Below are 21551 nucleotides of genomic sequence, written 5' to 3' on the forward strand. Positions count from 1 at the left end.
ATTGTAGAGACATAGATGTCTTTGCAGTGGTGATGTCCAGAACGCAAATGTTGCCATTTTATTTACGATCCAAACCACCAGTGAACCTACACATGTCTTCTGAGTTTTTTATATTTAACAGTGATGATGGTAAAATAGTCATAAATCAGACAAAAATATGTTTTCTTTGGGTAACATAGTGCCTGCATGTACCTCTCTACTGTGAGTGCATGAAAAAAGTACTTTTTAGGCCAAAATCTTCTCAAAGTTGTTGTAAAACAATGCCTCAGGCATCAGGCTTTAGAACAATTCCTTGTAAGTTTTTCTAGGACAGAGCATTTCACACTAAACCACTCTGAATGACTTTGTTTGCATCTTAACCATTTATTTATGCAGAAATTTTGAAAAATTGGTGGAATTTCCCTTTAAGTACTTAAGTACTGTTGATCTGATGTTTAAATGTAATTTTAATAGCTAATTGACGTTAGACTTGGCTCAGACATCAGCTATGCAGCCAAATCTATAATATACAGATCTATAGTCTGAACATATCTAGCTATTTTGGATATATCACTAAAGTTTTCTGAATGTTATGCTCTTTTAGCATTTAGTGAATATTTCAACAATTTTGCAAACATGTTTTAGTGCTTAGAGTTATGACCATATTTAGGAAAATCAAGAACACCTTCTTCCTAAATCATATTTCCTCTAACTTTTCTTGCTTGAGATAATGGTCGAAAATAAATGAAGTTGTTAGAAACTTTTAAATGAATTCAATGATAATAATAATAATAATAATAATAATAATAATAATAATAATAATAATAATAACTAAAATAAATGACACATTATCCTGAAGCTAAAGTGTACACTTCCAGTTTTCATTCAAATATATTTATGCGCTACAAACTGTTGATCAAAGTCTTCAAGTATTAGCTGATTATTAGTGTTAAGCTAACTGCTATATCTCAGAACTACAATAACCAGAGTGCAAGTGGCGCACAATCCGAGGAAATGACGTCTCCAATCGACAGCCAATCAGCCAATGCGAATTTCTTTACGAGAGGAAACGGATTTGGTTCTAAGGCGGACCAAATGTAGAATAAAACTCATGTCGGCTTCTTTTTAAACTTGTTTTGAAAACGACTGTTAGGCTAAATAAAAGTACAGCTTCAACACTCTTTGGAGATTTAAATTAACATGTGCCGCAAAATATGAACTTTAGGAAGTTACAACAGCCGTGTAATGTTCACTTAAACGGACATGAAATTTCTGCCAAACTGCATGAAGAAACCCGGGTTAGCTCCCATGGCTACAGTGGTGGCCGCGGAACCGTGGTAATGGCGATGGTCACGTTGCCATGGCTACCGAACACGGTGACGGCTCTGGTGTTACTATGATTATTATGGTTATGGGGTTGCTTATGTTACTATGACTGCTAAAGTTATGGGGTTGCCTATATTAGTATGGCTACGGGGCGGACTGGCCACGTTGCTATGGTCACGGCGTTAGCCGCGTTGCTATGACGACCAGACGCGACCATGATCCCAGTAGTTTCCTACTGCCTGTAAAAGACAGAAATTGGAGAATTATTGGAGAATTTTAAACTGCTAAACTGAATGTGGTGGAGTTTAAGAGCACACAGAAGACGGAAAATGTCCTCGACTCATTTACACTCACAGAGGTAAGAAGCTACAGGCTTTGCTAACCTTTTTGCTAACAGTGTTTGCTAGCAGAAAGGAATATGAGTTCAAAACTGTAGCGTTAACGTTATTGCAGTAAAAGTGTTGTTACTTCGATGAAGTAATGGTTCAAGCAGAAGCAAAAGTAGCCTAGAAAAACCAACATGAGTGAAAAAGATCTTCAAAACTTCCAAAAACTCCTGTAGGACCGACTTCCCTACAGAACTGCACTGGTAGGTTACATCCAGCATCTATTAGCATAGGAGCTGAAGTTTGTACGAATCTGTTTTTCTTTGTTCTTGTTCTTTTTGGATCATTTTGGTCGAAAATAAAATGCCAAAGTGAGAGAAGTGAGCAAGTACATACACAAATCAACCATAACATTAAAACCACCTCCTTGTTTCTACGCTCATTGTCCATTTTATCAGTTCCACTTACCATATAGGTGCACTTTGTAGTTGTACAATTACACACGGTAGTCCCATCTGTTGCTCTGCAAACTTTGTTAGCCCCCTTTCACCCTGTTCTTCAATGGTCAGTGTCACTGCTGGACTGAGAATAGTCCACTAACCAATCATATCCTGTGGGCAGCATGCTGTGACCCCTGATGAAAGACTCATACCAGCACAACACACACTAACACACCACCACCACGTCGGTGTCACTGCAGTGCTGAGAATGATCCACCACCAAATAACACCTGCTCTGTGGTGGTCCTGACCATTGAAGGACAGAGTAAAAGGGGGCTAACAAAGTATGCAGAGAAACAATGTGCTGTAATTGTAGAACAAAATGCACAATATGGTAAGTGGAGCTGATAAAATGGACAATGAGTGTAGAAACAAGGAGGTGTTATGTTGTGGCTGATCAGTGTATAACTGAGCAAATCTAACTCGATACAGTCATATGCAAGAGTTTGAACATCAAATTACATATTTTGTTGATTTTCTAGGTGAAAAAAGTTAACACATCCTCTACAGAGAACACACACATTTTAGTGCACAATTTCTATTTATTTGCAGAGTTTGCTGAGGGAGCAAATAAAACATATTTTATATATATACACATATGTATATATATATATATATATATATATATATATATATATATATATATATATGCCATAACTTTTGCACTTGACACATTTTACTTTTGCATATGACTGAACCGGGGCACCCAAACTTTTGCATACGACTGTTATACTCACCCCTTTGAACAATATGGTTTCTTTCAACAGACTGAAATGCACTACGACACAGAAATCACTGAAATATCCTGGATGTCGGCCCCGATTTTCTGTCAAAACTTCTAAAAACTACATAGAGAGGTAAGCTGAAAAACACAGACTAATTTAGCTATTTCACAAACTCATTCTTTCACATGTTTACATTAAATGGCCCTCACTCAGCTGCCTTTAATTCAATAATGGCTGTAAATTGAGGGAGCTGAAGTGGATTTCAACGGCATTTTAAAACCACAGTATTAGCATAGGCCACTGTTAAGTAAATGCTTATTTTTTTACTTTGACTAGGATGCCACCTGAGGTCATTCTGAAGATTCTCTCTTATTTGGATGCTGGATCGCTCTTCTGCATCAGCTTTGTCAACAAGCGCTTTCAGGAGCTGGCCAACAACAAGTACGCTTTAGTTTAGAACACTTTCATACACAATTTGTAAACCATGTGCAACCCTATTTCCAAAAAAGTTGGGATGCTGTGCAAAATGTAAATAAAAACAAAATGCAATGATGTGCAAATCATTTAAACCCTATATTTCATTGAAAATAGTACAAAGACAACATATCAGATGTTGAAACTGAGAAATTTTATTGTTTTTTGAAACATATACGCCCATTTTGATTTTGATGCCAACAACACATTCCAAAAAAGTTGGGACAGGGTAACAAAAGGCTCGTAAAGTTGTGTAATGCTAAAAAAAACACCTGGTGGTGAATTGGCAACAGGTCAGTAACGTGATTGAGTATAAAAAGAGCATCCCAGAGAGGTGGAGTCTTTCAAAAGTGGGGAAGGTTCACCACTCAGGCAGCACTGCATTAAAAACAGACATGATTCTGTAGTGGAAATCACTACATGGGCTCAGGAACACTTCTGAAAACCACTGTCTGTGACAGTTCGTCGCTGCATCCACAAATGCAAGTTAAAAGTCTAAAACGCAAAGAAGAAACCATATATAATCATGATCCAGAAACCCTGCCACCTTCTCTGGGCCTGAGCTCATTTAAAATGGACTGGGGGGCAGTGGAAACGTGTTCTGTGGTCAACATTTTAAATTGTTTTTGGAAATCATGGACACTGTGTCCTCTGGGCTAAAGACCACTCAGCTTGTTATCAGTGCACAGTTCAAAAGTCAGTATTCATGATGGTATAGGGGTGCATTAGTGCACATGGCATGGGTGATGTGCACTTCTATGAAGGCACCATTAATGCTGAACAATAGATACATGTTTTGGCAACATATGCTGCCATCCAGATCGACGTCTTTTTCAGAGAAGGCCTTGCTTATTTCAGCAAGACAATGTCAAACCACATTCTGCATGTATTACAACAGCATTGCTTCATTTTAAAAGAGTCTGGGTGCTAAACTGACCTGCCTGCAGTCCAGACCTGTCACCCATTGAAAACATGTGGCACATTATGTAATGAAAAATACTGCAAATGAGACCCTGAACCATTGAGCAGCTAAAATCCTATATCAAACAAGAACAGGAAAACATTTCACTTTCAAAACTATAGCAACTGGACTCCTCTTCCCCACATGCTTACAGAGTGTTGTTAAAAGAAGAGGTAATGAAACACAGTGGCAAACATGCCCCTGTCCCAACTTTTTTGGAATCAAATTCAAAATGTGCATATATTTTTCAAAAAACAATAAAACTTCTCAGTTTCAACATTTGATATGTTGTCTTTGTAGTATTTTCCTTTAAAAATATGGCTTACTGGATTTGCATATCATTGCATTCTGTTTTTATTTACATTCATATTTACACAGCATCCCAACTTTTTTGGAAGTGGGGTTGTAGTTCTGTGATACATGATATTGATAACTACAATTACATCCATGATGACATTCAATTCCATAAAATAGAGGCATCCCTGTTAACATGCAGTTTGTTTTTAACAATTTAAATTCTATTTAGTCATGGCATCCAGAGCCTGACACTTAACTGTAATGTGTATGATTTGCTGGGTGCTTCAGACTGTTCAAAATACATAAAAAACTAAAGAAATTGTAAGTTTCCTTTATGTAAACATGCTTTCTATCTAGTTAATGTAGAATCCCATTTCCACCAGGTAGACAGAGAAAAACATGGCCTGTGATTCTTCTGACAGCAGTTTGTCAAGATTTTGACTTAGTATTTTGAAACAATTACATATTTTCTCAATATATTAATGTAGTATCTCAAAATAATGACTATGTCAAAATAATGACTTATTTTCTCAAAAGAACAGCTTTTGTTGCATAATAAGGACTTATATTCTCAGAATATTTACTAACTGAGTTAAAATAATGTCTTGCTATATGAAAATAACAACCAACTATCTCATAATAGTGACTTTTTATCACTACCCTAAAAAATTATTTTGTTGAAACTTAATAACTCATTATTTCAACATAGCATCTCAAAATCCCCAAAAAATAAGTCATCATTTCAAGACACTAAGCCGAAATTAAAAAAAAACAAAAAAAAAAACAGGATAATTTGGTGGTTGAGATGTAAACAAATTAATTCAGAGTGATTTGGTGTGAAATGGTTCATTGTAGAGAAACTTCATAACTATTTCATGTAATAACTTTCTGTGAGGGAGCTTTTAGAGGTGGATGTCTGGTTCCTATCACCACCACTGTGAACAATTCTGACTCGATATGTTTCTCTAGAACGGAGCATTTCACACCAAACCACTCTGAAGGACTTTGTTTTCATCTTAACCATTTAATTACGCAGACATTTTGAAAAGCCATTTTCCCATTTAAGAGAAGAAAACAGTACAAAACAGTCCAACCAAAACGAGCTTATATCAGGTTTGTAAGACATTCTTTCAGCATAGAGTATCAGCACTCAGGCTCATTAACTCTTGAAGTTGATCTCTTGATGCTGAAGTTTATCAATACCTGTAGTGTACAGCACTGCTTAGATGCATATTAGGGACACAAGTGAGTTTTGTTTCCATGGTGGTTCGTTTAACAGCTTCTAAACACAATTCCCATTCGGTCAGTTCTAATAATGCACTGTTGTTTACTCTAGTGCTATGTGGTATCAGTTTTATGCTGGCCAGCAAGCGAAAAAGAAGAATCCCAGGCTAATAGATGAGGTGACAGATGGCCTGAGTGTGGCTGGCATACAGGAAAGGCCTGAGGGATACTGGAGGAAACGGTTCTTCAAAGAACTGGCCGGCTACAATGCAAACTGGAAGAAGAAGCTTAAAGCCATCCACCTGTACACAGGCCTGCCAAGCCAAACAACGCAAATACTCAGGTGAGCCGTCAGAACGGCTTCCGTTATATTAGCTGTTGTTACATCTGCCACAAGTAATCAGTTCAACTCAGTCAATTAAAAAACATCAATTAAAATGTGATTTTCTTAATTTATCAGCAGTGATCAGTTGGCAGTTAGGATGATGATCATGCATATTTAAAATTCTCCTTCTGCTCCCTCTTATAGTCGGAGTCTGAATGACATTCATATTTCTATGCATTTTCTTGAAGGCTTTCTAGTTTATCTTTTTTTCCAATAAGCTATTTCAGAATCTTTCAAATGCTATGCATTATTTTTAATTTTTCTGTCCATTTTTAGCTACCATTTTTGGTATGGAGGCCTTAAGGGCAAAACAAAAAGCACAACAAGAAATAATAAAAAAAAACAGCAAACCAGAAAGCACAAATTAAAATTTCCTGTTGCATTTCTGAATTTGTTATTGCGTTTCTTGTGTTTCTATATTCGCTGTTGCGTTTCTGAGTTTGCTGTTGTGTTTCTGAGTTTGCTGTTGGATGTTTGAGTTTGCTGTTGCGTTTCTGAAATTGCTGTTGTGTTTTTAAATTTCCTGTTGAATTTCTGAATTTGCTGTAGCATTTGTGAGTTCGCTACTGCATTTTTAAATTTACTGTTTCGTTTCTGAATTTGCTGTGGCATTTCTGACTTTGCAGTTGTGTTTCTGTCTTTCTTGTTGTGTTCCTGTCTTTCCTGTTGCGTTTTTGGCTTTGGTGTTGTGTTTCTGAGTTTGCTGTTGCATTTCTGACTTTGCTATTGCGTTTCTGACCTGGCTGTTGTGTTTCTGTCTTTCATGTTGCGTTTCTGGCTTTGCTGTTGCATTTCTGGCTTTGCTGTTGCGTTTCTGACTGTGCTGTTGTGTTTCTGTATTTGCTGTTGTTTCTGATTTGCTCTTTTTAGTTTATTAATGTGTTATGTACTCATAGGCTTTTGTAGTTTTGCCTTGTTTTTTAAACACTAATTATTTAATTAATCACGCAAATAATCAGTAGATTACTCTTTTACTTGTGTAATCTATAGTGGCAACACCAGTTTCTTACAGTTCGTTTTTTCCCCTATTACACCATTTCCCCATATACAACAACAGCATTGTCTGATTGGAGCTGGAGTTTTTTTGTTGAGCGCGATCTCAACAAGCTGAAAGCTGTCCAGCACAGTTTTGCTAATTGGCTTAGACTAATTAGAATAAATCACATCAGTGATCATGTGGTAATGGGGCCGACTCCATTTTGTTTTCCATAAGCTTCTGACAGTGACATTGCTGCTCTGAAGCCCGTGCCCTGTTAAAAGTCTCTCAGGGTTGTTGTGTGGTTTCATCTGTCTGCTAATTAGTCTGCGCTTTTTATGTGTTTATGGTTTCATTTTGACACATTAGTGTTTTTATTACCGTCTCACTTTTTTGTAATACAGAGCATGAGCAGTGGGCAAAAAACTATTTTATGATAATACATTCACAGTAGAGTTTATTACTCTGAGTTCTGGACAGACACAATGCACAAGTATCGTTGTATTTAAGAAATGCTATCAAAAACTATGAATACAAACTTTTTTTTTTTAATTAAGCTGGGCTAATTATGCTCTGCTGGACATCACTCAGATCCAAACCCATGATTTCCTGACAATAGCACAAAACCACAAGGAAGCCTCTCCTGAATGTAATGAAATCTTAATATCTTTATAATCTTTATTTAATGAAACATGCAACTGGCCAATGTTCTTTAAAAGGTCCATTTACCCCCACAAACACTAGGGTCTGTTATGATATTTGTGTACTTTGATGTGCCAAAAACATTTTTATTTTAATTAATTTTAATTTTTTTATTTAATTTTGCATGACCATTTTCCAACCTCGCTTCATCCCCTACAATCAAACAGGCAGTTTTGTTACTTCCCCTTTAAGACTGCTTTATGTAAACGGGCACTGTTCTGACTGGCTGTCCTGTATTGTGCCTAGTTCAAACAGCAGTCTGGGCTGAAACACTCTTTATAACAGCATAAGTAGGCAGGGCTAAACTGCTGTAGGCAGAATGCGCTGGTTTTTGTGACATCACAAAAAACAGTGAACTTAAAATGGGATGTTTAACACATATGGACTGTACTGATTGGGAAGTGAATGGTACGTTTTGAAAAGGTAACAGTGTTTACATATTATGTCAACCTTTTCTTGTCATATAGGTGCTAACAGTGCCCACAAAATACTCAGACAAGCATGTCTTGAGGTAATTTAGCACAAAAACGATAACATATTGTCAAATCTCGCACCCCTACAGAGAAACATTCTGAGAAGCTGAAATGTTGTCCCTTTTGTTGTGGCCTGTTTGAACTCCTGATAATAGGGCATATTTGCTATCAAATGTGTCAGTGAGTGTTTCTCAGCCCCTCGCTGTGTACAGGCTTATTAAAGGTTAGCCTGTGAGCCGGCAGCTCAGATTTGCTCAGTGCTCTTGGGGCAGCTGGCTATGGAAACGCTGGCTGATGATCCCCGGGCCGCGGTGCACTGTTGTCTTAACCTCTGATTAGAGCTGCCGGGCCACTCAATTTTTCGAGTTGGTGAGCGTGCGGGAGTGGAAGTAATTGTGCTCCGCTCAGAAGCTTTGGCGAATTGTAGAAATAAATTGCTTGGCCCCCTTCCTCGTGCCCAGACATATCCCCAGTGGGTCCCACTGTTACAGAGGCTCAGGAGGATGAGATTTACCTCTGTAATAATCATCTCCGCTCACTCCCAGACACAAACAACAGCTATTAAATCTCTCCGGAATTCAGCAACTCCTGCTCCCTCCTGCTTCATTCCTATCACTCTAATTGATGTCATAGGGTGCTTCTGTTCGCCTCCCAAATGTATCATATGGGCTGTTTCCCTAACTTAGCAGCTAGCTTTAGTTCTAAATGAATGCCTTTCTTTGCTAACATATGTTGGCCTGTTGCTAATCTTACAAATTAGGCATGTTGCTTGCATTCCTCAGTGTCTTTAAAACTCAGATTTGTCTGTCTGTCTGGTTTCGGTATTTTTTTCTGATTTTTCTCTCTTAATCAAAACCACACACAGGCCCCTGCTAGAAAAACTAGCGTAGACCAGCATGTCTGTTCACTAGCAAAACAAGTATATGTTGTGTTTTGGATGCTGGTATGCTGGTCAACCAGCAGCATTGAGCTGGTCTTTTAAGCAGATGTAGCCTCAGTGCTTTATTTATTTTTCTGGCTAGCTTTAGCTTTACATTCCTTCATTGCTAATAACAGTTAGTATGGTATTGAGCATTTAGCAATCTCTTTGTTTTGCTAACCTCAGTACTTCTGGTTGGCTCCCAAATTTGTCATATTGGCTTTACTTTAAATTGAACACCTTTTTTTGCTAACACGTTGACGTGGTGCTAATCCAACAAGTTGGACATGTTCCAATTCCAGTTCAATTCCATTTTTTGCAATCTGGCTTCCAAATATATCATATTTCATAAAGCTAGCAGCTTGTTTTATTGCTTTAGTTTCAAATTAATACCTTTCTTTGCTAATAAATGTTAGCCTGTTGTTCATGTAACACATTATTGTATTATTGTTGTATTACACTTCTCAGCCTCTTTGATATTGAGCATTTAGCCATGTGTTTGTTTCAGTATTTGTTTTCCACTTATTCCCCCCCTTAAAGTACAGTAATGCTGCTTTTATGAGTAAGTGGGGTGGAAATGTTCTCCCTACATTCCTGTTCTTGTGGTGTCGGCCTGTGAGAGCGATAAACAGAACACTGATGCTGTGAAATGGGTGTTGTAGTTTATTAGCTAGCTGGAATCTGTCGGCCTATTTTACTGGTGTTTTGAACCCATATGAAGCAGCAATAAAAGGTGGGCTAACTGTACATGTTTAATATGTACTATCCCATTACTGTTCACTACATTTGTAAATATAGTAGCCTCAGTGCTTCACAGATGCATCTGATGAATGTTAGCTTGTTGCTAATCCAACTAATTATGTGCATAGGGTTGGGAATCTCTAGGCACCTCACGATTCGATTCGATTACGATTCAGAGGGCTGTGATGCGATTATAAAACGATTATCGATGCATCTCAATGCATCTTTTTTTTCTATACAAGATTTCTATTTTCTTACTGTCTGAGGACTTGGTACTTTTAAAGCAAAGTATTTGTAATGATCTATAATGCATTTACTTCCAATATCTTTTATTAATAAATCAAATGGGAGTGATGTGGCAAGTGAGCTGGAAGGCTCTCATTCACTGCTATTGCTTGGAGCACGTAAGACGCTGCCACTCATCTGCGATAAAATGCGGAGTTACGGTGAAATAAGATCCAGTGGTAATGGATGTCCATGCAGCACGTTACAGCCGTCCTACCCGTTTAATTCAGTGATTTTATAACTTCGGTTTTGGTCTCGTTGTAGAGAGTGGGGGGGGGACCACTTTGTCAGTAAAATATCTTCGGGTCGTGTATAACATAGCGCGAAAGCCCTGTTTCGCAACGACTGAGAATTGGCATGCAGACTGCAGGTCACCTAGCAACGATGCGTTATTCGCATTCATAAGCGCTGCTGTTGGTTTACTTGCAAGCTAAATCTGCAACGAGAGACTATCAAACACACAAGTTGCGAAGATGAAGTCGCTTCTCTTTCAAATTTTCCCGTTCCACCTTAAATGGTGACGCATTTACATTCGGCACCTCAGTCAGAATTTAAGGTGGAACAGGAAAATTCAAACAAGAAGCTGGAGCGTCTTGAAGAAGCGACTTCAGCCTCGTAAAACAGCAGAACTTTGAGAGACATTTTACAAGAAACTGATCTACTTTACAGGAAAAGTTTTCTGGTGGAGATGGAAGCAAAGCGACTATAGCTAAAGCTTAAAGCAGAGCGAAGTAAATCCGCGTTTTTTTCGTTTATATTTTAACCTAACTTATAGCAGGACATTAACACATACTGAGACATACTGGACATAAATGTTGTGGCTGCCAATGTGGTTTGATTTTTGTTGAAAAGACAAAATGGCTCTTCTTATCATTTGTTTTGTGACTCCTGACCTAACCTGGCTTTTAATGCAGAGGGTGCCGGTCGGATTTCTCGATCATCCATGTGTGTTTTTGTTATGTGCACCTCACAGAGTGTCCGGGCGCTGCACTTCCGCACTTCTAGGTTCTGCCTTTTGCGTTCCGTCAACATTACGGTATAAATTAAATATTTAGAAAATCGATTTTTGACATTTGTGAATCGATCCAGAATCGTTCACGTCCGCATCGCGATGCATCTAAGAATCGTTTTTTTCCCGCACCCCAGTACTGCATTTGTCAGCCTGTTTGATACTGAGCATTTGGCTTTCTGTTTGTCTGTTTTTTCCGTCTTCTCCCTTGCAGAAATACAACAGCATTTTTAAACCTAACCTCTATGCTGCATTTGTAGTGTACAGTCAATTACTAAAGACATTTACTTCTCTGTACTAAGAAAAGAACAGAAAACTCTTTGACTCGGAGCATACTTATAATAGAAGCCAATGGGCAGTTGCTTCAGCTTCAGTATCTGACCATTAGCTTCCGTCATAAGGGTGTTTCAATTTTTTTCTGTTCTTTTATAAATAAAGGGAAGTGATAGTCTGTGTTAATCAAGCATACGCTACAGAAGCAGCAGACAGGGACAAGGTTGGAGTTTTCCTTTAAAAGCAGTGGTAGCCTCAGTCAGTAGCTGCATGTTCTGTCTGATGTGGAGTGTCAGATGTGGTTTGTGTGATGTGTGGCTGGCAGGAGTCTGCGTGTTAGATGGGCGATCACGCTGACGGATGGGAGAGGACGGGAGAGCACCTCTGAGCAGACTCACGTCCACTTCACCGATGCGGCTGTCACAGTTAGCTGGAATGCAGGTGACTGGCCGTTTATTGACCAGCTCACTGCGCTGAAGCTGCATGGAGTGGTGCGAGTGCCCCTTCAGTGTCCAGATGAGTACAAGTATGACCCCCTGTTCTGAACGTTTTGATAACCTTTTCAGAAACCTTAGTATTGCATTATTACTGCTGTTAGTACTATTATAACCATAGATAACTAGTTATTTTACTATAATTAGTTTACTTACTTAACTTATTTAATATATATTCTTGTAATGTAATTAAATATTTATGACAAGAATCCAGACATTTTATTTTTTTTTTTATGTTTTAGCTTTGCAAATGATGATCACATCAATAATATGTGTCATATTATTATTGGGTTGGTTAAGTGTTTATATTGTAAGGAAAACAAAAAACGGCCAACAGCCCCCTAGCAGGCCCACAGCTTGAAAACTGCTGATATATTACTACTGCTACTACTACCAACACCACCACCAACAATAAATATAATAATAAATAATCTTTTCCTACTTATGATGATGATGATTATTATTATTATTATTATTGTTATTACTGAGTCATTCTATGGAAACGTCAATTTTTGTGTCCCATTTACAGATATATTACACTTGAAAAAGATGTTTGTGTTAGAATTTATTTAGATTTTAAATTAAAACAATAAGTTAATTTAACAGTTACACCTTCTCGAGTCATCAATTTAGCAATATTGGTTTTTAAATCAATTATATAGAATTCCAAGCACCACAGAAGTGCTTGTCCTCACAGTCATGTTTGTAGGGTGCCATATTTTGAGGTAAAAAACTTGTTTTTCTGCAATTTTAACTGCAATGATGTATACATCACTATGGAATATATGGTTTAAATGACAAAAAGAAAACAAATGCCAAATATTATAAAATATGTAATGAAAGTTGTGGTCCCCAGGAGTCGTGTCACTGGTGTTACTGTGTTACAAAAAATCTCTTATTTTGAAATAAAAAATCACACTGATGACACCACTTCACTTCCATTTACCTATTTTCTGAAGATCTTTGTAGAAAAGCACATAGTAAGTCCACTGTGTCTTTTCAGTTATCACAAATTTTCTCATTTAGCTCATGATTTCATATGAAGCTTTTAGTTGAAGTCACTGGTGTGACCTACTTTATTCTTAGGTAATTGTGAAAAAATAGAACACAAATGGATTAAATTACATATTTTAGTAGATACTCCACGATTAAAAACATGTGGTTTGATGCTCTGTAGCAGCCATTTTGTAAAATGCATTTTTCATTAAAAAACGTCACTGGTGTTACTGTCTCTGGTGTTACCTTTCTTATGTGTAACACCTGTGACGATCAATAACACCAGTGACTCCTATGGACAGATAAAATAGTGGACGTTTCAGTAGAAACCCTATTATTATTATTATTATTATTATTATTAGTATTATTATTATTATTAGTAGTATTATTATTATTATTATTATAATTTCATGATAATCATTACAATCGTTGGTTTGTGCCCTTACAGGCCAGGCTGGAAATCCCTCCTGACTAAAGTGAAGTTAAATAAGGATGTGTGGAAACTGTGTGGTTCAGACAGGCTGGTTAAGTTACTGTATGCAGGGCAGGGCATCACTGTAGGTGTCTGGCAGGTACGTGTGACCTGAAATTACTCAACTTTTTTCTGTTAGATAAATTTATTATCTGCACTGTAAACATTATAAACCTATGTGTTTATTTTCCAGGAGCAGAGGGAAATTGCATTTATCATGGTGAACTTACATTATCACCAACTTGTGGAAAGAAGTCTCCTGGGGTTGTCCACCGTGTACGCTTCTTTTTGTTCCCCTAAACTGTGCTTTTTTGGTCATTTATTATGAAGACAGACCTTTTTCCCCCACATTTTTCAGAAATTACATCATCTCTCATTTTTGCTCAAGGTTACAGCAAACCTTTTCACCGGCGTCTCTCCTCTTTAGGCCTCTGTGTTAGTCACAGGCGTACGGGTGTGTGTGGTAAATTGCCTGCAGTGTGTAAGGACTGGTTGTATGACTCCACCTTCTGGTGATGCTGAACACTGTCCGTGCACATGCTGTCGTCTTTCTTAACTCACACACACACCCACACTGTCTGACACCACACTGGAGCTCTCTGAGGTCCGTCAGGCCAGCTCAGTGCCGGGTTTCATTCCAGGGCTGTCACAATTACTTGGCTTAAAACTAAATAATTCAAATGTACTATCCATGTATAGGCAGTGATAAGTTGTCAGTTTGCAGGATGACAATGCACATTTTAAATTCCCACCCTATTCGACACCATGCGCGGAGCTACATGGTGCATAGCAGCAAATGAAATGATATATAGACTTGTATGCAAAAGTTTGGTGAAATTACATGTTTAGTTGATCTTCTTACACACCCTCTACGGAGAACACATTTCTGAACATTTCAAAGCAAAATTACTGTTTATCTGCTGAGTTTAACATATTGGAAAAAATAAAACATTCCATGACACAAATGTGCTGTAACCTTTGTGGCATGTACAGAGGTTACGGCATATTTAATATGTTATGTTTTATTTTTTTTCCATTTTGTGAAAGCTATGTGAGTTTGGGGGGTTTGGAGAATGTGTCATTGCACGCAACGTGCGGGTTGCACTTCTGACCACTTCCCTGACTGGATGAATCTGATGATTGCAAGCAAGTTCAAAGAGAATTCAAAGAGAGCTCAGTCAAAACTTGGTGAAGGATGTGTCTTCTGAGGATGTGAGTGAATTATCTACTATTGCCATTATATCTTCATCAGTATAATAATGATTATGACTATTATATGATTTTGCATTTGAGACCCAAACATAAGCCAGACCTTCTGTTTGAGCCTGTGCTTGTGATGTTAATACGTAAAGATGTATAATGTGGCCTGAAAAAGTCCTGGTCTGACACCTCTGACTTTTATTTTTTTATTTCAAGCTTTTTTGTTATTATTTCACCTCATAGCAGCACATGCACACTATATTTAAGCTTGTTTTATTCTCCTGACTTAGTAATGCTATGTCTTTCAATTTTCAATACAAATATATTACATAGTGCAGCTTTAAATTCAGCAAACTGATAGAAACCCTGCTCTAAATTTTGCAGGGAAGTGCCATATTTCAGTATGTTCTCCGTAGAGGATGTGTTGACTTATGTACACTTAGAAACTCAACAAAACATGTAATTTGACTAGGAGCACCCAAACTTATGCATACAACTGTATGTATATCTATAATAATTGATTTATATATCAATATAAATATCGCTGCTGTCGGAACAAAACCTTGTATCTCCATTTTTTCTGTTTTTGACATAATTTGAAAATGCCTTTGCATAGTGTGTAAATTACATGATGAATAGACCAAAGGAAATGGCCCAAAATGACTTGGAAAAAATCTGGTGCCATTGACTTACATTAAAAGTAAAGTATCTTTTTTCCTTCTCCTGTAAAAATTGCCGTTTTGGAGATGCAAGGTTTTGTTCCGACAGCAGCGATATATTGATATACACACATAGTAAGCTGTGTAACCTCCAGAATGCCTAATATTTTAAAAGAAGTGATTAAATCTCAAGACAGATAACTTGACACTAGACATGAAATTACTGTAAATAGACAACAAAACGTGACCAGACAAGATAAGACATTAAAGTATTCTGTGTCTAGTTTATAACATTTTAATCCACACTGTGTAAGTTATTACTGGATACAATTAATATTAATATGACATCTGATTCCAAACTTTTGAATGGTAGTGTATTTTGGAATCTCTGAAACATTTTATGTGGTCCATTTTCATTATTTGGCCTGATTACTTGATTAATCATCAAAACAATCAGTAGATTTGTGGATTACTAACATAATTACTGTTCTCCAGCCCATATCAGCCAGCAGAGCACACGGCTGCTTTTGATGATGTGGACCCCGAGTACGGTCTCCATGGATACGCTGCTCAAATCGAGTTGCACAGTACAGCGGGGAGCATCACATCTGGACGCTTTAGCCAGCTGTTCTGCAGGAAAGGTACGTATGTTTTACATTTTTGTGGTTTTTTAACATTTTAGCCCTGAACCGAATCCAACTCTGTCGTTACCTACAAAACTAATGAGTTTTTCAAAGTTTTTTGTCAGATGTTATTGTTAAACACAATAAATTCTACTTTGTTTCCTCCCTACGCTACATACAAAACAGTGCAAAATACATATTCACAGCAGTCAAAATGGCAGGGGGCAGTGCTGGGTTTAAACACCTGGATTGAAGTGGAGATACTCCAAATATGAATGACTGATGAATATGGATACAGGTGTATGCAAAATTTTGGCCTGGTCAACACGCTTTTGCACATATTAATGCCTTATTACTGTTTCTTTGCTGAGTTGAACCTATTGAGAAAAAATAAAACATAAAATGTGGCTTGTGCAAACGTTATGGCACATTTTAGTTGTTCCAGTTTGTTACAATCAGCAAATAAGTAGAAATTGTGCACTAAAATTAAATGCCATATTTAAGTTTGTTCTCTGTAGAGGTTGTGTAAACTTTTTTTCACATAGAAAATCAACAAAACATGGAATTTGACTGTGTGTACTAGGGGTGGGAATCTTTAGGCACCTCACGATTCGATTCGATTACGATTCAGAGGGCTGCGATGCGATTATAAAACGATTATCGATGCATCTCGATGCATCTTTTTTCTCTATACATGATTTCTATCTTCCTACTGTCTGAGGACTTCGTAGTTTTAAAGCAAAGTATTTGTAATGATCCATAATGTAAATGCATTACGGATCACTACAAATACTTTGCTTTAATTATCTAAAATATCTTTTATTAATAAATCAAATGAAAGTGATGTGGCAAGTGAACTAGAAGGCTCTCATTCAGAGACGCTGCTGCCACTCATCTGCGATAAAATGCGCTGTTGCCCCGAAATAAGATCCAGTGGAAATGGGTGTCCACGCAGCGCGTTACAGCCACCCTTTTGGTCTCGTTGTAGAGAGTGGGGGGGTATTTTCGAGACTGGACGCTGAATCTCGGCTCCAAAGTGTGCAGCATAGCGGGAAAGCCCTGGTTCTCAACGACTGAGAACAGACAGCAGGTCACATAGCCCCGCCAGTAGCGAACGAAAAAACAGATTCAGACGAACATTTGGAGGACTTATTCGCATTTATAAGCAGCGCGGTTGGTTAAATCTGCTGAGAGACTGTCTTTCTCTAAAAAGTTGCGAAAATGAACTCGCTTCTCTTTCGAATTTTCCCGTTCCACCTTAAATGGTGCAGCAGTTACATTCGGCGCCTAAGGCAGAATTTAAGGTGGAACGGGAAAATTAGAACGAGAAACTGGCGAATGAGAAGCGACTTCAGCCTCGTAAAACAGCCGGACGCTGAGACATTTTACAAGAAACTCTTCTAGTTTTGAAGAAAGGTTTTCTGGCGGAGTGGGAGGAAAGCGGCTAAAGCTAAAGCTTAAAGCAGAGCGAAGTAAATCTGCGCTCTTGTTTATATTTTTAGCCCATACTAGGACATCATCCCATACTGAGACACACTGGACATTAAATGTTGTGGCTCCCAAGGTGGTTTGACTTCGTTGAAAGGCAAAATGGCTCTTCTTATCATTTGTGTTGTGACTCCTGACCTAACCTGGCTTTTAATGCAGAGGGAGCCGGTTGAATTTCTCGGTCATCCAGTAGTGTTTTTGTTATGTGCCGCCACAGACTGTCCGGGCGCTGCACTTACCCACTTCCAGTTCAGCTTTTTGCGTTCCGTCAACATTACGTTATAAATTAAATATTTAGAAAATCGATTTTTGACGTTGAATGAATCGATTCAGAATCGTTCACGTCCGCATCGCGATGCATCTAAGAATCGAGTTTTTCCCGCACCCCTAGTGTGTACTGTATGCAATAGACGTCTTAAGTCATTTAAAGGAGTTTGACAGGGCTGCCCACTATCACCATGCTCGTTCAACCTATGCTGAACATACACATACACTATAATAGGGGATGCAGGACTGCAGGAAGAAGACTGAGGATTCAGAATTTGGTGGAAGAAAAATCAATAACCAATAACCTCAGATAGATCTGAAGGCTCTGATAAGTAAATAACAGAGTGAAAAGATGAGGCTTTAGGTAAATATGAAGAAAACAGTAAGGGCCGCTCGCATTACCATTAACAGTGAAGATCTAGAAATGGTGGACAGCTTTTTCCTGCTCGGAGCAGTTATTAACAACAAAGGATACAGCACTCGACATACGACACAGATTGGCACTCAGCAGAACAAGGATGAAGAAGCTTGGAAAGATCTTCAATTGTAATGACAAAGGTCAGAATTGTCCACGCTGTGGTCTTCTCTGTGGTTCTTCATGGTTGTGAAAGCTGGACATGAGGAGAAATATTGATGCCTTTGAACTTTGATAGTGGTGAAGACTTTTGAGAGAACTTTAAATGGCAAGAAAATAAATAATGGATTCTCAACCAAATTAAGCCTCACCTCTCACTCGAAACCCAGATGACCAAACTGAAGCTGTTCTTTTGGACATAAGAGAAAAAGCTTTTCATTGGAAAAGACAGTTATTTTGGAACGGTTCAAGGTAAAAGAGGAAGTGGACGACCAGCAACAAAATGGATGGAAACAGTCAGAGGAATCATGAACAAGCTATTAACAAGCCTAAGACCCAAACAAAAGACAGAATGTTCTGGAGAAATACTTTGTACAGTAATAATAAATGTTAATGATAAATAATATCATCACTTAAAAAACGTGAAGGGATGAAAAAATGGTTAAGGAAGTTTTACAAAGACATGTTTGTCTTTTTTACTTTTATTTTGCCTCCCCCTTCAAACTGATCCCTGCATATAAGCAATATTCCCCTATTATAATTTAACTGGTGCATTCCAGCCCATGATCACCACTGGCAGTAAGTAGAATGATGTAGTTTTATGTTTGCATTTTCATGCAGAGACAGTAGAGGGCACTACAATGCTGAGCTTTATCCAGCCTTTCTTGCTAGTTATCCCCAAACAACCCATGATGAACATTTGGGAAATGACCAGAATATGTAGACACGCAATGGTTTATTAGGGAACAGAGGGAAATATTCATGTTTTATTACAAATCTCTGTGTATTTGAGTCTGTAACAAATATAATGATACTATATACAGTACAACCATGACCAAAAATAATTTCTTATACCAAAAAGATAGCCATTGCTATGTTCTTGTGCTGATTTTTTTAAAAATTAATTTGTAATCTCTTGCAGTTGAGAGAATAAATTTGCTGGATCCAATTTAAAACACGAAAAAGAATGAATTAAAATAGAAACTGTTGCACTCAGTCACTTTAAATTAAACACATTCTATGTGTTTTTCTTTAGGTCTTATATTAATCTGCCGCAGCCCAATATGAAGTTTATTTTCCCAAAACACATCCTGTCTGTCTGTCTGTCTGTCTCTCTCTCTCTCTCTCTCTCTTCTCACTCTCTCTCTCTCTAGATCAGATTTCTGATGGATATTTACAGCTGAGAGTGATCAGCAAAAGCAACAGATCCCAACACGCTCCTCTGTGTGGAAGCATCAGTCTGCCCTGGCGCACTGATGCCCTGCAGGGACAGATAGAGGTATTTATATCAATATTAACAGATTCAGTTTCAATTGAAATTGAAACAAAATGAATTCACATTTAATAGTTGCAAATTTAGGCTTGGTTTATTTGTTTGTCTTCCTAGTTACAATATGGTTGTAATTAATAAACAAACTAACTGACCAACTAACAAATAAATAAATGATTTTATTTATTTTAATTTATTAATATAATAATAATTATTATCAATGAATCGTTTAATCAGCACATAAGTTTGGATTATTCCCCTAATGTAATCTGAGCTTTATTATTATTATTATTATTGTTATTATTATTATTATTATTATTATTATTATTATTGTTACACATGTAAGTTTGGATTATTCTTCTACTAGATCAGATTATCTCACTAATGTAACACTAATCTTATAATAATAAGTTATTTATATAGATAATCTTATTAATAGTAATAGTAAAAATACTACCACTGCTGCCATTAATAATAATAATTATACGGAGAAGTTAGTATGTGTTTATTTATTTATTCATTTGTTCATTCATTCTCCTCAGGGTTGCTGCATGCTGACTCTCACTGTTTTTGATGAAGCCCAGATTCCTTTTTGGTGTGTCAGTGCTCCTGTAGCCATGACTACATCAGAGCAGGCAGAAGTCTCATATGACCGTACTGGAGAGAGTTTCTTTGTGCGGTATGAGGATGCAGAGGGGAAGGTGGAGATCGAGCTGCACTGGATGGAGGATCACAAACAGTACTTTATGGTCAGTCTGATAATTTTCCTCTCCATTAGCAAAGTGAATAAGCACTTTGGGAGAGATTACTGACCCCAGTGAACCCATGTACAGGCTACGTAATGTCCTGTTTTGTAGCTTGATTGTGTTAAAAGCATTATTTTGTGAATTTAAGCTGGATTCTCACTATAATGGGTTCATCATTCAGTATTATTTCACTGTGGAATGGACTAAATCGATTGGAAAAGTTGATTCAAGGTTCATGCTACAGTTTCTCAGTAGGTTAAATGGGATTTTTACCAGCGTTCTGTAAAGTTTGTCCAGCCTAGCAACAGTTGCTACATGAGAATGCATTTGTAGGCAGAGCCTAGATGGGACAATTCATATTTGTTTGTGGAGTAAATAATGTGTTCTTGCTATAATAACTATGCGCATATTTATATTTTGCTTTTTTCTACACTTAAAGGCAATTGTTTGCTTTCATTTGTTAGGAGCATATAAAAGAAAATATTCTTTACTTTTATTATTTGTGAATAAAATAAGTATTCAGTGCAACAGGCTTTATTTATGTCTCTTGTTTATTCATCTGTGTGAATTTTTTGGTCAGTGTATTTCCCCACAGTGAGGCATTACAACGGCATGTTATCTGCTGTAGAGAAATACTGTATCTTTCCACTGATTTGGCTCTAAGTTGATTCTTAGAGACTCAACAGCCAAATTAGATTAGAATACCATTAAAATGATACTGTGTTACGTTAAATTAAATGTTATGGTTGTAATTTCTCATTTGGTGCAATATCTGCCAATGGTCCGCCCACAGGACCACCACTGATCAGGTATTATTAGGGTGGTGGATCATTCTCAGCACCGCACTGACACTCCCATGTTGGTGGCATGTTAGTGTGTGTTGCACTGGTATAAGTGGATCCAACAAAGCAGTGCTGCTGGAGTTCTAATGACAGTGGACATTACCATAACCCAACTGATTTATGTAGGTTGTGGTTGAATAATGTGAGAAAATGAAACTCTTCCTAAGCTAAATTCATTCTTGTAATGCCAGATGATGTACATTGCATTCAAATAAAGAATAAATAAAACTAATGAAGTACTGTGTAAAAATCAATATTTATTGGAGTTCAATATAGAAACATATTTATCTAATAATAAAAAGTATGTTTTTAACACTGTACTGGTGAGGAAAAGATCAATTCTGT

At 37.4% G+C, this 21551-nt stretch overlaps 1 protein-coding gene across 1 annotated transcript; it reads left to right on the forward strand.

Annotated features, from left to right (window-relative positions):
• Nucleotides 1-1509: 1509 nt before the first annotated feature.
• On the forward strand, nt 1510-20470 carry fbxo15 (F-box protein 15). Its single transcript, XM_036558576.1, has 10 exons — nt 1510-1663; nt 2899-2988; nt 3193-3297; nt 5925-6155; nt 11901-12101; nt 13514-13637; nt 13731-13813; nt 15892-16037; nt 19503-19627; nt 20161-20470. Exons 1-10 carry the CDS (start codon nt 1599-1601, stop codon nt 20428-20430), a joined length of 1440 nt encoding a protein of 479 aa, XP_036414469.1. The 5' UTR covers nt 1510-1598; the 3' UTR covers nt 20431-20470.
• Nucleotides 20471-21551: the final 1081 nt, after the last annotated feature.

The sequence above is a fragment of the Colossoma macropomum genome, unplaced genomic scaffold (genome assembly GCF_904425465.1).
Source record: "Colossoma macropomum unplaced genomic scaffold, Colossoma_macropomum, whole genome shotgun sequence".
In the NCBI taxonomy this organism is placed as follows: Eukaryota; Metazoa; Chordata; class Actinopteri; order Characiformes; family Serrasalmidae; genus Colossoma; species Colossoma macropomum.

Coding starts and splice junctions, on each gene's coding strand:
- fbxo15 (XM_036558576.1), top strand. CDS start 1,599: ATGTGGTGGAGTTTAAGAGCACACAGAAGACGGAAAATGTCCTCGACT. Junction 12,102..13,513: donor CAGTGTCCAGATGAGTACAA/GTATGACCCCCT, acceptor GTGCCCTTACAG/GCCAGGCTGGAAATCCCTCC. Junction 13,814..15,891: donor CTCCTGGGGTTGTCCACCGT/GTACGCTTCTTT, acceptor ACTGTTCTCCAG/CCCATATCAGCCAGCAGAGC.